Genomic DNA, 14,241 nt, shown 5'->3' with positions numbered 1-14,241 from the left:
TCGTTATTGCTGCATTACATGTGCTACTTATCTGCGCCATTGGCTGAACAAGGAGAAAAAGCCCATGCCTTTCGCAGGCCCAAAGGTGTGGAGGGAACCCACCCATCCTGGTAGTCACTGCTGTTTTTGCACGGTTCCCCCAGTTGCAAAAGGGACCTCAAGAAAGGGGAAGTGGGCCGTGGAATCTCCAAACACCCCATCTGCACTGCGCCCTGTCCCCCATGGTGAGGACTTGCCAATTCCAGATCCACCGGAATCCTACTCTCTTGACTCTGATGATGATAAAGACGATGAACAGGATGCAGCTGATCCATGTTAGCTGCCCCAAACTTTAGCTCCTCCTGAACCACATCTAATTTCACAGAGTGAACTAAATGACCATTCTCATTACTATATCACATTTTGCAGAAAAGTTATGCAGCATAATCGCACATCCCCCTCACAATTTTGAATTATTTTGATGCAATTTTGACCTGAAGCTGTATCTTGGAAACTGGATCCTGTTAATACTCAGGACTTAATTTTCCGTTTATTAGTGACCCAATTCTGGTAAAATTTAGCTACCATTTCCGAGACTTTCTCCTTGTAGACCAGTGTTACTCTTGTTTGCATTTATATGCCACTTTTTGTAGTATGCAGCATGGAGATAGTAGAACTGACAGGACAGTTGAACAGAAGCTGACAAGAGTGGACCATTGCTTCTCTGTTGTTCCCGATCATTTTTCTCCTACCTTTTTGTTTGCGACAGATAAGTACACAACGCACTCATGGAATGCCAAATGCATACTCAGTGCCACTCAGCAGTAAAAGTAGCCATGCAAGAGTTAGATGGTGCATTATAACTTCCCAGGTTGTTTGTTCTTTATCTGCTGTGCTAAAGGACCCTTCCAGGGTGTTGAGACACCTGACATGTCCAGGTTTGTCAGGACTTGTACATAAATGTTACCTGCCTGTAAAGCTATCAAATTTTGAAGTCTTTTCCAGGACTCTTCTCCACCATATCAAATGTTCTAGTAACATGCTGTGAAATCCAACTATGACATCCTCTGGGTAGGACCACACAAGTTGCCGCTAGCAGAAATACAACCCAATCCTGTTAGTTGCGGATGATAAAAGTTGTGGTCTGTCCAAAGCTGTTTTAAGTCTTCTTTCCTCCCTGTAAACAGAAAGAAACAAGTTCTATGCCAAGGGAAATTTATGGCGCTCAACACTGATCAGTAGGGAGAGAATGCGGGGCTGGCAAATTGAGAAAATCCTGAGATTTCCAATATGTATGCCATTCATACACAAAAGGGAATTCCTGTGTATCTCGTGTGTGTGGGGAGAGGGGGAATTATCAACCAGATATTTTGAGACGAATACTTCAAAATATTCCTTTGTTTCAATCTCAGACTTCCCCCTCCCCCAGGAGTGTCTCCTTGCCATCTGAAGTAGGTGTGCATAACAAGACTGAAATAGCATCCACACTTACCTGACAGGAAACCCCACTGAATTCAGTGAGACAGACCTTTAAGACCTTTGCTACCTTGATATCCCATCTTTCCTTCACAGAGCTCGAGGGGCATCCATGCTGCTCTTTCTGCCTCTTTTATCCTCACTACAACCCTGCAAGGTGGGATAGGATGAGAATCAGTAACTGGCTCACAGTCACCCAGTGAGCTTCGCGGTCACGTGAGGACTATAACGCCGATCTGCTGATGGATCCAGCACTCGAGCCGCCCCGCCATGCTGGGACTGGAGGGGAATGGCGAAAACATACAAGACCACCCGAAACACGAATACACTCGCGTACTGAAGCAGAACAGTCTGCGCCTAGGAGAAAAAACATCGCTCTTTTAAGACTATTTTCCAAGAAGCCAAAACCAACCAAGCAGAGCGTGTCTCAAGATAACATGGGCGGAGCCCGCAGCCAAGCTCTGATTCTAATTGGTCGGCCCTTCCGCCTCTCTCCGCTTCGCACGAACCCTTAAAAGGGCTCCACCCAGGGCGCCCGGGGGCGCTTCCAAAGGCTGGCAGCGTCCTTCGGCGCTGGCAGCGTGCGTGTTAACCGGGCGCCCCGCTCGGCGGCGCGCTTCGCGCATGCGCGACCGGGAGGCGAGTGCTCCACGGCGGGCGGTGGGTGGCGGCTGCTTGTCCCCGCCGACCATGGGCGGGTGGCCGGGCCTGCGGCCGGACTGCGAGGCGCTGCTCCGCCGGTTCCAGGAGGCCGAGAGCGTCCGCTACGAGGATTTCGTCTCCGTGTGGAGAGAGAAGCGCTTCCACACCATTTTCTAGTGGGTGGCCCTCTCCGCTTAGGAGGTGGCGGGGGCGCGGGTCGCGGGGCCGGGCGGGGGCGGTTGCAGGGGCCGGGCCGGGCCGGGCGCGCCCTCCAGGGCAGAGCGTGGGTTCCCCTGTGCGGCGTCCGAGCCCGGCTGCGCCCACGAGCCGCGTTCGCTCGCGGCGAGCGGCGCCCGGTTCACGCGGCGAAAGCGAGCCGCGCGCTGCCGTCCCCTTTCCCTCGCCTGCGCTCGCCGCTTCTGCCATGACGGACGAAGATTCCGTTTCATGTGTTTTTGCGTGGAATCCGACACGCCTCGCAATGCATCTGTCTTTGCGCGGATCTTGTTTTGTCTAGCGGGAAGATCAGGACTCTGGAGCAGATCAAGTTCACCAGAGAAGCGTTGGCTCTGGTGTGGCCGTACTTCTTGCCCCCCTACACGTTCCAGATTCGCGTGGGCGCCCTTTACCTTCTGTACGGCCTGTACAACACTCAGCTGTGTCAGCCCAAGGAAAAGGTATGCTGCGTTTCAACGTGCTTGGCCCTTGCCGTGTGAAGCCTCCCTTCTGTTGCTGTAATGGATGCACCACATCCTTGGTGGTCTTTCCAAAAGAGCAATAATAGGTTCACGTGCGAGCCATGGACAGAAAGTCACGCATTTGCGTGCTGCCGTGGTCGTCTTGGTCTTCCCCCTTTCATATGGGTTGTTGCATATTAGTGTGAGTGGGATAGTGGTTGTCGCTGTTCTAAATTCTGCATGCTTTTAATTTCGCCTTGAGGATTTTTCTTCCAAGACGTTTAATAACAACATGGGAATTATAGTGGCCTAAATAAATTGTACATGAAATGTGCTGAATACTCAAAACAGTGCTATATGCAATATTCTTAAATGCTTATGTTTAAATTGTTAGTTGAAAAACTGGTGTGGTCATTAAGAGCACAGGACTGGGACTCGGGGGATCTGGGTTCTAGTTCCCGCTCAGCCATGGAGCCGATTGGGTGACTTTGGGCCACTCACAGACCCTCAGCCCCACCTACCTTGCAGGGGTGTTGTTGTGGGGATTAAAACTGAAAGCAGGAGGAAGAGAATGATGTAAGTCACTTTGAGTAGTTAAAAAAGAAAAAGGCAAGATATAAATCTAATTAATATGCTTTTAAAGGTTGTTGTTACTGATAGAGGTCCTTTCCTTTCAGGGATCCAAAAAAGAGGAGCACAGATGGAACTGACATGAAATAGTTCATCCAGCTTTGGTGGATGAGTGTCAGGAAATGATTTCACATTTGTTCTCTCTCTCTCTGTTGCCCCAAAGCCTCATATATTCTATTGCACACGAGAAGCATGTGAATGCTGCTCCATTCATTCCACTGTAGCTCCGTGTGAGCGGACTTTTGGCTCTTGCTCTTTTAAGAAGGTACCTGCTCCTCCCTCTTCTCTGCAGTGACTCCGTCTGTGAGGGTCCTGCCCAGAGTGGGTGCCCAGCAGCCCTCAGACCAAGGGGATTACAGGTTCCCCTTGCCCTCCACAAGGTGTAGGCAGCCAATTTTGACTGTTTACCTGTTTCCTCCTTGCAAGAAAGAGAGGCTGAGGTGCTGCAGGGATTCTTCTCTTGTTCTCCTCCCTGCCCTGCCAACGCCAAAGACAGTCTTCCTACTTTGCAGCCTAGTCAGTGCGGAAAGTACTGCATCAGCTATGAGTGAAACGTTTTTCAGAGGTTGGACCTGGGGCTCAGACCTATCCTGTGGTCCCCCAGGCAGTGTTGGAAGGCCACAGAATTGTGCCCTAATCCATAAATAGAGTTTCATCCTGATTTTCACCAGGGTTATACTGTACCGCAGTAGAAGAAGATTGTTACATGGTTAAATGCTTCTCTTTACTAAACGGTCTCCCCTCACAGAAAACTGAGTGTATCGTACTGCAGGATGGCAAGAACCTTTTTCCTAGTTTGGTATATTAGGGAGCTTTTACTGTGGAGGAACATTTGATCATGGGAGTCTCAGACCATCCCTGAATTCTGTGTTTCTCAGTTTTGCTACCTGTGTAAGAATAAAGTGTACATCAGTTGGAGCATTAAAGCAAAGAGCCGGTTTATTCTTACTATATCCAATTTTTGCTGCTGTTCATATGCTTGTGAATTGCTGTCAACTGCCCGGAGGGCCTTGGCTATTGGGCAGTATAGGAATAAAAAATTATTAATAATGATAATAGTTGTTGGCACTTAAATGCTATGGCTATACTTTGCATCTTTCCTTCAGTTAATGATGTGAGCTGGTCAGCTGCATTGTTGATAGCTGTTCAACATGAAATTGACACGCAAACTATCTGTTTCCACTTCAGATTCGGGTTGCCCTCAAAGATTGGTCTGAAGTCGCTAAATTCCAGCAGGAGCTGTTGGAGGCAGAGCATTACGATGCAGCGTATATCTTCAGAAAGCTTCGGATGGACAGAGCATTCTTCTTTACTGCCATGCCTAAATTTGTGAGTTGCTAAACAGGGATTAAGAAAAGCCATCCCTGCTTTACCTTTCAAATGGGGAAATGTTGCAGCCCTGGGGGCCAGATTTCCACCTGGGGCGCTCATGGGCTCCAGGTGATGTTGGAGGATCAGTCCCTTTCTCCTGTAGCCCCACACCTTCCCTCAAACTGCACCCACTGGCATCAGCTTTCCCATTCATTGCTATGGGAAAATAGCCCTTTCTGTAGCCTTGAGCTGGAGAAGCCCTGGCTGGAGCAGACCGGTGGGGTGGGGTGGGGTGGGGTGGGGTGGTTAACAGTGACTGGCAGGCTGTATGGAGGGCCTGCAGGGGCTGGTGCTTCCCCACCATTGCTTTGTATCTTAATAGAGCTTGTATAGCCCTTGGGAGAAATAGGGACACAGCTACACTCTCTCCTCTCCCCCAGTGCTTCCCCTGTAATGTTAATGCATGGGGTGTGGGGGTATTTGTGGGAAGGGCAGCAGGAGAGCACAAGGCACTTGTCCCTTCTGCCAATGCTTCTCCCCTCTATCCCCAGAGAAATCTCTCCCTCACTCCCCGGAAGTGAGTCTGTCTGGGAGAGGAGTTGCCCAAAGGCAGCATTTGCAAGAGAGCCCTGGTGGGCACGAGAGGGATACCTGCCTTTCCTTCCCCTGTAGAGCCTCAAACAGGTGTGGCGTTGGGGCCACATCTTTGCTGAGAGAAGTCAGAGCTGGGCTCTGTGTTGCTGGGAGGGACGCAGGTGAAGGCATCCTCCAGCGCATGGGCCTCTTCTGGCTTGTGGAGGTGCTCAGTCCGGCCCGGAGAGGGTGAGACTGTCTCTGTGGGTCTGCCACAGGCCGTGCCCCTTGCCCTGGGGTGTGGGGAGGAGGCAGGAGATTCCCCTGGAGCCCTGTAAGCCCTGGCGAGTCCCTTAGCCAATAAATGCTGAAAATAGACAAGATGGAGGCAGCCAGCCGGACTCTTTGGGCCACGTATTTCATTGGGAGGGAATTCAGGAGCTGCTCTGATGATAATCCATTTTCTCTGTCCAGCTTCAGATCTGCTCCGCTCCTTTTTGGAGAACTTGTAAGCGGCTGCAGCTGGCTGCTAACAGTCATTCCTGTTTTGGAGTAAGAACTGTTAGGTCTTGATTCTCCATTTAAGAAGATGAAAAAGTGGATGGATGCGGAGCTCTATCTTTTCACTTTCTGACTTCAGAAATGTTCAAAGCGAAATAGACCATATTAATGAAACTGAGTTTTCAAGCATTGCCTGATTATTGCATGTGTAACTGAAAACAAGCCTTGGATATTTTTAGCTTTTGCTAGGTGCCAGTAAAACTTATGGTGAATATTCTGGACAGATCACTTTCTGATGCTATTTTCTTTGCCATGGAAATGTGTCCTTTACTGGGACTAAAGGAGAAGCAAGCGCATACTGTAGGTACATGGTGTTTATGAAGCAAGAATGTTTGGAACTACAGTGACGTTTCATTTAAATTGGTAAATTTGAACACCAAGCTTTTCCTTTCATTTTGATTTACGTGGTTCTCTCTCTCTAGCTTTCCTTTAGGACAAAAAAGAAAATGCATGAGAGGACTGAGATGAAGACTGAATTCAGGGATCCAACTGACCGAGTTGCCATGCTGAACCCAGATGACTTCTTAGAGGTGACTGTTGCAGTTGCAGCAAACTTAGAATTTACTGTTAAGTTTTGCTTTCATTTTGCAGATGTCCTATGTGTCTTTTGAACCTTTCAGCCCACTTTCTTTATGAATCGTTTTTGTGGGATGAAGACAGACTTGGACCTTTTGTTTTACTTCTCTGAGCCTTTATTTAGATTATTTATTTATTTAGACATTTGTATGCTGCCCCCTACTCCAAGAGGACTCTCTTACACCCACATTAAAACAATAAAACTAATAAAAACAATCAATTCCATTTACAAAAAGAACTGTCATCAAAAAAGCAATAAATAAATAGGCCATTATATCTTCTCCCTGGGGGAACAACCATAAAATGATACATTATTACAAACATTAAAATCAGTTGTAAAAAAATTATTAAAATTTATTGTTAAAATGGCTAGAAAAGAGAAATGCTTTTGCCTGGTGCCTGAAAGAGAATTAGTGCCAGGTGAATTTTTCTGGGGTGCTGATTCCACAGGTGGGGGACAGTCACTGTGAAGGTCTTTCCTCTGTTTGCCATCCCTCTCTCTCACCTCTTTGAGGGATGGCTCCTTTAGAAGCGCCTCCTGCCCAGATCCCAGTGGCTGAGTGGTCCTTTGGGTATCCAGGTCCTAAACTAAGGTTAAGTTAGTTGAATATGACTGCAAGTGTTACAGGGTAGATGCATGATAAAAAGTGACCTTATGTGGCTGTGTTGGTCATACACTTTCATGGTTGCAGAATATCCCGATGTACCAATCACAAGACCAGTTGCGAACAAGCGTGAAGCTTTACACCAAACAGTTCTACTTGTTGAGCGTCAATGGGGTTGGAAGTTAAAGCGGGAAATCAAGCAAACTGAAGACTTTCTTATTAGGTGTACTATATTTTGTGCAAGAGCCTGGCCTTTTTTAGGTGTCCTTGCTGACTAATGTTTTTTAAATTTTGCATAAAGCACAGAAAAGGATGTCTTCAGTGACGAGTCTTAAAATGTGACTAGAATCCTGGTTCTTACTGATGCAGTTATTAAGTGAAGTTCAGTATCAAGAACTAGAAAAGTGGTCTAAGCTTTTCTTGCACAGCTACAAAAATTGTTATGTCACACATGTATTTTTCCACTTCAAGGAAGCGAAGAACGTTCATGACCATTATCAAAAAATGAAGTGTCTGATCTCTGTGGATCAAAGCCATCCAGATAAGGCTATTGATCTGATAAAAGATGACTTCATAGCCAATTTCAAGGATATAATTTCAGAATATCAGCGTTGGCAAAAGAATAAGATGGTAGGTCCTCTCAGTCTTTGCTCTGTGTGTTGACTGATGCTGCATAGGTGACTCGCAGGGCCTCTGCTACTTCGACATCTGGCCAGCTACATAGTTCGCCGTTTAAATAGGAGTTCTCTCTTTAAACTGCCATACCATGAAGCTGTATTTCTTGGGCAAAAAGTAAGTGCTACTTTCAGCTGTAGCTCCACCATGACAACTAAAAGCCCAATACGTTTTCAGATAGCAAATAGATGGGTTTGCTATTCTTTTGAAAGTTGGTAAGTTTTCAGATTAAGAGTTCCCCAGTAGGGGCCCTCAGTGAAAATGTTGCTTTGTGCACCCTTAATTTTCAGTCCTGGCGCACGCGTGACCAGCCAAAGACATGGATTCTCTTCTGGAGATCTGTTGCGATCCATAGCATATATAAACATTAAGTAGTAGGAGCTGAAGGACCAGTTCCTGAAGGATCAAATGAAACGAGCACAGGGGAAGTTGCAGGCAAGGGGGACTCTGTTCAGAATACACAACTGGGTTGGAATACTTTAAGATGCTGAGGTCATGTATGGCTTCCCTCGTAACTTTATGGGATCCAGGGATACTTGAACGAATCCAGTATCTGGCCCATCCCTGTGCTGCTTTAAGCAGTATAGTATTAACTAATTTCACACGGACACCATCTTCAGCCCCATTCCTCGTAGCCCTGCTTAAAGGTGACTCTGAATTGAGGTAACCGGAGGAGTTGACTCCCTTGGATGACTCCTCCAAAATATTGATGACGTCTGGACGTGAGAGAGGGAGCATAACTCAGCAGAATGGCCTGAATCGGAGGCAGAGGCATCTCTCCTCGGTCCACCTGCCTGACCCACAGAAAGGCAAACCCGAAGAGATGCACTTGGGCAGACAGAAATTACTGATCAATAATTGGGCGGGAGCCAGTTCCTCAAGCAGCCTGTACCAGCCCCATGTGCATTCTGTGCGACCTCATCCAGACCCCCCTGGGCAGCATCTCCTCATGTCGTGATCTGAGTGTTCCCCTGGCACACAGGCCTTGGTTCACAGTGAAATGTGTCCTCTTCCAGGAGCCCGCCTTGGCCACTCTGGATGAAGAAGCGACGAATGAAAGGAAAGCTTTCTCGCAGGAGTCAGAAGTAAGTGAATCCGGATTTTCCTGCAGGGCCTTGTTGGCTTCTCTTGCTGTTCCATCTCCTCAGTTTAACTCTGTAGGAAAAGTGAAAGTGTAGCAAGTGAGCTGGGGAGAAATGACTCCTTTTCCCAGGAACACCCCCAGGACAATTGCTGGGAACCAGTTTTGGGGCCTGCATCGCTGTCCTTGGGCTCACTGCTGCTTGTCTGGGCTGGAGCAACCGCCAGCTTTGGACTGCTCAGACAAGTGCCGGCCTGGGATTCCCTGTCCCCAGTAGAAGGACTGCCTGGGCAGGCTGCTAAGATGGAGCAGTTCCGTTTGTTATTTATTAGATTTATATCATGCCTTTTTCTTGCAAGAACTCAAAGCAGCTTACTTCATTCCACTGCTGTCCCCGCTTATCCCCGCAATGGCTTGGGTCCTGGATACCTGAAGGAGCGCCCTCTTGCCTATGTGCTGAGCCACCCCCTGAGATCGGAGGCAGAGGCCCTTCTCCAGGAGCCCTCTTTGAAGGAAATCAGGGGGGTAGCTACCTGGAGAAGGGCCTTTTCGGTGGTGGTGCCCTGACTTTGGAACATGCTCCCCGGGGAGATTCACCTGGCGCCATCACTTTTTTTGGTGTCAGGTGAAAACTTTTTTATTTTCCCAGCATTTTAACAATTGGTTTTCTCTTTGATTGTATCGTTAATGGTCGGTCCAGTGTGCTGTTTGTTGGCATGTATGATGTTGTTTTTTGTTTTTTATTTTGGAAGCTATCCAGAGACACTGGTATTGGATGGCATATAAAAACTTTAAATAATAAATAAATAAACAAGACCCCTGCAAAGTAGGTTGGGCTAAGAGTCTGTGGGTGGCCCAAAGTCACTTGGTTGGCTCCATGGCGGAGTGAGAACTAGAACCCGGGTTGCTTGATTTCCAGTCCCACGCTCTTAACCACTACCCCACCCTGGCTTTCAGTTTACAGAGAGGAACAGTTGACATCAAGCAGCTCTACTTGAAATGCAAAATGCACAGCTTTGTTTTATCACACGATATGATAGCTTTTTGTCAATGTTTGCGTCACACGTTTGAAACAGTCTTGAATTTAAAAGAAGAGCTGGGAATTAAAAGCACTGGTAATACCTTTCTCTTCCAGGGTTCCAAAAGAGCCAGAGCATTAACTGAGATCAAATCCCGGTCATACTCTGCAGTCGCTCCAGTAAGTGTGTCAAAACTGCTCCAGAACTATGTATTGGAGACTGAAAGGCGTGGCTGCCACTGCCCTTCTCCGCCCCTTTGTATGAAGACAAGTGGCCCCTTTTCCTATACTTGAGTATCTTGCTTGGTTTCCTTGTCTGTTAGTTAATTTATATTTTCTGTTATTTGCAATCCACACAAGACGGTCCATGTCACGGAATTAAATAAAGTCCCTATGTTCCTAGCTTACATTCGTAAGCATACATTTGTCCCTCCAAGAAAAAAATTACTGTAGCTAGTTTGGAGTCCAACAGATGTGCAGAAGTCTGTAATGTTTTGTCATATGATCGCATTGTAAAATAATATGAAATATATACAGAATATTTATTAAAAATCACCTAGGTTAGTGTAAGGTTATTGTCAGGGTAGCAAACTATGCTACTTGAAAATAAGTATTTAAAATGTAACAGGGAAAAGCTGGCTTCCTTCATTCAGTGAGGGAGGGCAAAGTAGACAAGATGTGAAGGACTTGTGTTCAGAACTTTGACATCGCTTTCAAAGCTTTAAAAGTCATGGGAATTAGCAGCTAATTAGGTAGGCACCGTATTAGGCAATAACGGCTCCCTTCCATGCCATTTTCATAGTTAAAATTACATCTGCCTTCCCTCTGGAAGCTGCATCAAAATTCTGTGCCCAAACAAAAGCAGAGTAGTGACTAATAGAATCTGCATTTATTTGATGCTTTAAAACTCTTTATCTGCCAGTGCTATATGATTTAATTCCTGCCTTAATTTGGCATTACAGGTGGCAAAACTAAATAGTGGCCAAGATCCAGTAGTTCATTTGATTACTGTCTATTTCGGAGGATTGTTAACACCTGTGCCTTCTACGCAGCTCTTGTTTTGCTCAATGCTTAATTTGCCTGTATGAAACCCCACTTTAGGTTTCCAGGTCCAGGCGTCATCGCCAAGTTAGGCTGGCGCCTTCTGAGACGGGGTCAGATCACAGGAAAACTGCATCGCCAAGAGCTAAGCGGGCCACAAACATGTTACAGCCAACCAAAAGGACAGAGACTCTACAAAACAAAGGTAGCTACTGTGACAAGGGGATTCCTTGCTAACTCTTGAAAGGTGCCCACTGAAATTCGGGTACCTTGTGTGCAGGCCTCCCTGTGCATTGCCTGGGGCAGGTGCGAAGTTCTCCTGCCAAGACCTGCATGGAATGAGCGGCATTCAAGTTGTGGGGTGGACCAAAGGTTTGTACAACCTCTTGCCATGGGGGGGGCGGGGATGCGAATCTGCTGTATTTGTGGTCACCGCTGCCCTCCTTTTACTCTACTCTGCTTCTGGCGGCCTGGGGACTCGGACTTGGCATTAACAGCTCTCTTGTGCACCGGCAGAGACGTATGGGAGTCATGGTGGAGCGAAGGGTCGGGCTCAGCGGGCCTCCTTGCGTCACAAGGCGAGTTGTGGGCCTTCCGGCACACCTCTGTTTCTGCCAGCTCTGATACTAAGTAAAATGCACTGGGGCAAATATCCTGATTTTTTTAACATTTAGTTTTGATTGTGCAACAGAAGAACCAAACCACACCATTGCAGGAAACAAAAGAATAGCATAAATTAGAACATTACAATTTTTGAATATGATTTTAAATGATCCATAATACCAGTTCCATATGTGTTAATATACCCCATGTATTATATAACATACTGCCATTATTAAAACAATTATGCATATAATTAATCAAGGTCACACCAAATATCCATATATTCCTCCATTTCTAAATTGGGCCTACTGGCAAAGATCGAAATTTTCATCAAATCCTTCAGCCAGTGTGTTCTTGCTGGTAGCTGTTCATCCTTCCAATATTAGTCTTTTATTTTAGTCTTACATTTGGGGAAAAGATTTGGAAAGCATAAAGCAGAAGGCATGAGCTAGAACATGAGGAGTTCTGAAAGTACAGAAAGCCTTCTGCTAAGCACTGTGAAATAGGCTGAAATGTTAGTCCGAGACACATTGGAAAGGAAAGGAGGTGCTCCTTTCCTATTTACTGAATACCAGAAGTATTAGAAACAGCGGCCAGCTGCAGGTTATGCAGACTGCTAGCAGTTTAGAATGGGAGGTTATCAGCAGCCTCTTCTGGCATGGACATCATCGAACTCAAGTGTGGAGCTGAAACGGAAAGTTTTCCCATCTTTGCAGGAACATTGCAAGCAATAAAGGACCCAGGTGTTAAGACGACCCTGAGCATGCCTGTGATTTCCGAGGGTGATGCTGAAGACGATGACGATTATGACAATGACCGTTCTAGTGATGAAGGTACTGTCTTGCACATGAGGCAGGTGTGGCGGGAGGGGTGCAGAGTCATTCTCTTCCCGTGTTTCTGATGTCTCTCCACCAGCAGACATCTGGGCTGTTCTGCATTTGTATCACGTGTGGAAATTCTCTCAAGAGAATGTTCTGCCACTGGACAATGGGTTTTCCTCTTCAGTTACACCCATCACCACTTTCGGATTGTAAAAATCTCAGTGGCTGCGGCTCAGGACAGCTTTTCGTTGCCTTCAGGGTCACAGGTGACGTGCCTGTGTGCCTGTTGGTGAAGGACATAGGAGGAGGGGTCCTGCTTGTAGACTTCCCAGATGCCCGTTTGGATTTTGAGGGACATGGCAGACTGGACTGCAGAGGCCTCAGCCTGATTCAGCACAGCTGCTCTTAAGTTCATGGATTCCTGGTTTGTGCATTTTAAAAAAAGCACAACAGCTTCCGAAGGAAGCCACCTTTGCTCTCTCTGTGTTTTCTGTTCCTTGCTTTGTGCTGATTTCTTGGAAGATGTTTACTTTTGAATCCTTCTTTTTCAGATTTCGTACTTCCTAAGTGGAAAGGGACTTGTTGAGAGTTCATTCAAATGGACAATGCCATGCATGCAGTGGCGCTGTGTAAAAGAAATGTGTCTCCAGCCAACGGAAGAGGTTGCCCAGGTGCCTCAGAGCCAAACTGGGAAACTGCACATGCCTGTACTCATGAGCTGTGAGGGCAAAGGACTGCTCCACAAAGTGACGATTGAGAAGAATATGTGCGAGGCGGCATAGTTGTATATGTTGCGGAAGGTATTTCGTTCTCCTTTGCCTTTACAAATGCTGAGAAGCTGTTGTTCGTTTATTGTCACATGAATAGCTCATCCACATTTAAAACAGGCTTTTGAAAAAAAGCATTCGTTTTAGCATGTTAATTAAATGGAAGAATGTGTTGTTTTTGTCCTGATGGTTTGTAAAATCACTATGTAAAATAGATTCATTAAATGATAGTTCTTTTTGCAACTTTGTATGTGCCCATGTCATTTTTGCTTAGTAGAGTGGCAGTTGTGCTTTTGAAAACTAGAGTTGGTGATAGCAGCCTTCTTTTTGAAACAAAGACTTTGATCTGCGTTTGAAGTTCTTGAACAAAATGCTGGGAATGAGCTATAACAAGCCAAACTTGTGCTAGACCAGAGTGCCTGCCAGAGGAGGTAAGAAGCCTTTGCTTCTAAGATGAAAGGAACTGCAACCTGCTGCTGGTGCCCACGCAGGCTGGTAGAACAGATGGGACGAGTCCCATCGCATGCCTTCCAAATCCAGCTTGCAATGCAAATCCAACCAAGAGAAAGCCAGTGTGGTCCAGTGGTTAAAAGTGCGGGACTGGCACTCGGGTGATCTGAGTTCTAGTCCCCAGTCAGCCTTGGAGCCAAAGGGGTGGCTTTGGGCCAGTCAGAGCCTCTCAGCCCAGCCTACCTCACAGGGGTACTGTTGTGAGAATAAGACTGAGAGCAACAGGCGGCAAAGGATGTAAGCCACTTTGAGTTCATTGGGGGAGGAAGTGGCATATAAATCAAATAAATAAATTCCCCCAATACTAGTATTGAAATCCCAGCCTGCAATGCAAACAAAAATCCCTGAGAAAAGCATGCTAAACCCCAGGATGCAATATCCACAGAAGTGTACCACCTCCCCATTTAAAAAAAAAAATCTAGTTTGCAAGGCAAGCTGCTCCCACACTTGAATTTTCAACACCCCTCCTGGCAATGAAAAAATTCTCTGCATGCACACACAGACTGCAAAATGTTAACAAGAAGTCTACAAAGGGCAAAAAAATACCAGCTTGCTATTGGAATCTCGGGTGACATACGGCAGTGCTGAAATAGCACTGGTAGGAAGCACATTAAGCATTGTCCCACCAAGACAGAATTAGCAAAGGTCTCTGTTCGGGTATTAAACCAATCCCTCAGGAAGGGTATCGGGAGCCA

At 46.6% G+C, this 14,241-nt stretch overlaps 1 protein-coding gene across 1 annotated transcript; it reads left to right on the top strand.

Moving 5' to 3' along the window:
- The first annotated feature begins 2,104 nt into the window (after positions 1-2,104).
- On the top strand, positions 2,105-13,279 carry SNAPC1 (small nuclear RNA activating complex polypeptide 1). The gene is made up of 10 exons (XM_044436866.1): positions 2,105-2,273; positions 2,615-2,774; positions 4,593-4,733; positions 6,272-6,379; positions 7,502-7,660; positions 8,722-8,790; positions 9,922-9,984; positions 10,906-11,050; positions 12,165-12,281; positions 12,821-13,279. Exons 1-10 carry the CDS (start codon positions 2,146-2,148, stop codon positions 12,853-12,855), a joined length of 1,125 nt encoding a protein of 374 aa, XP_044292801.1. The 5' UTR covers positions 2,105-2,145; the 3' UTR covers positions 12,856-13,279.
- The last annotated feature ends 962 nt before the right edge of the window (positions 13,280-14,241 follow it).

The sequence above is a fragment of the Varanus komodoensis genome, unplaced genomic scaffold (genome assembly GCF_004798865.1).
Source record: "Varanus komodoensis strain SLA01 unplaced genomic scaffold, ASM479886v1 scaffold3, whole genome shotgun sequence".
Taxonomy (NCBI): Eukaryota; Metazoa; Chordata; class Lepidosauria; order Squamata; family Varanidae; genus Varanus; species Varanus komodoensis.
Note: the sequence above shows the minus strand (reverse complement) of the source record. Positions and strands in the feature narration are given on the sequence as shown.

Coding starts and splice junctions, on each gene's coding strand:
- SNAPC1 (XM_044436866.1), top strand. CDS start 2,146: ATGGGCGGGTGGCCGGGCCTGCGGCCGGACTGCGAGGCGCTGCTCCGC. Junction 9,985..10,905: donor CATACTCTGCAGTCGCTCCA/GTAAGTGTGTCA, acceptor ACCCCACTTTAG/GTTTCCAGGTCCAGGCGTCA. Junction 12,282..12,820: donor TGACCGTTCTAGTGATGAAG/GTACTGTCTTGC, acceptor CTTCTTTTTCAG/ATTTCGTACTTCCTAAGTGG.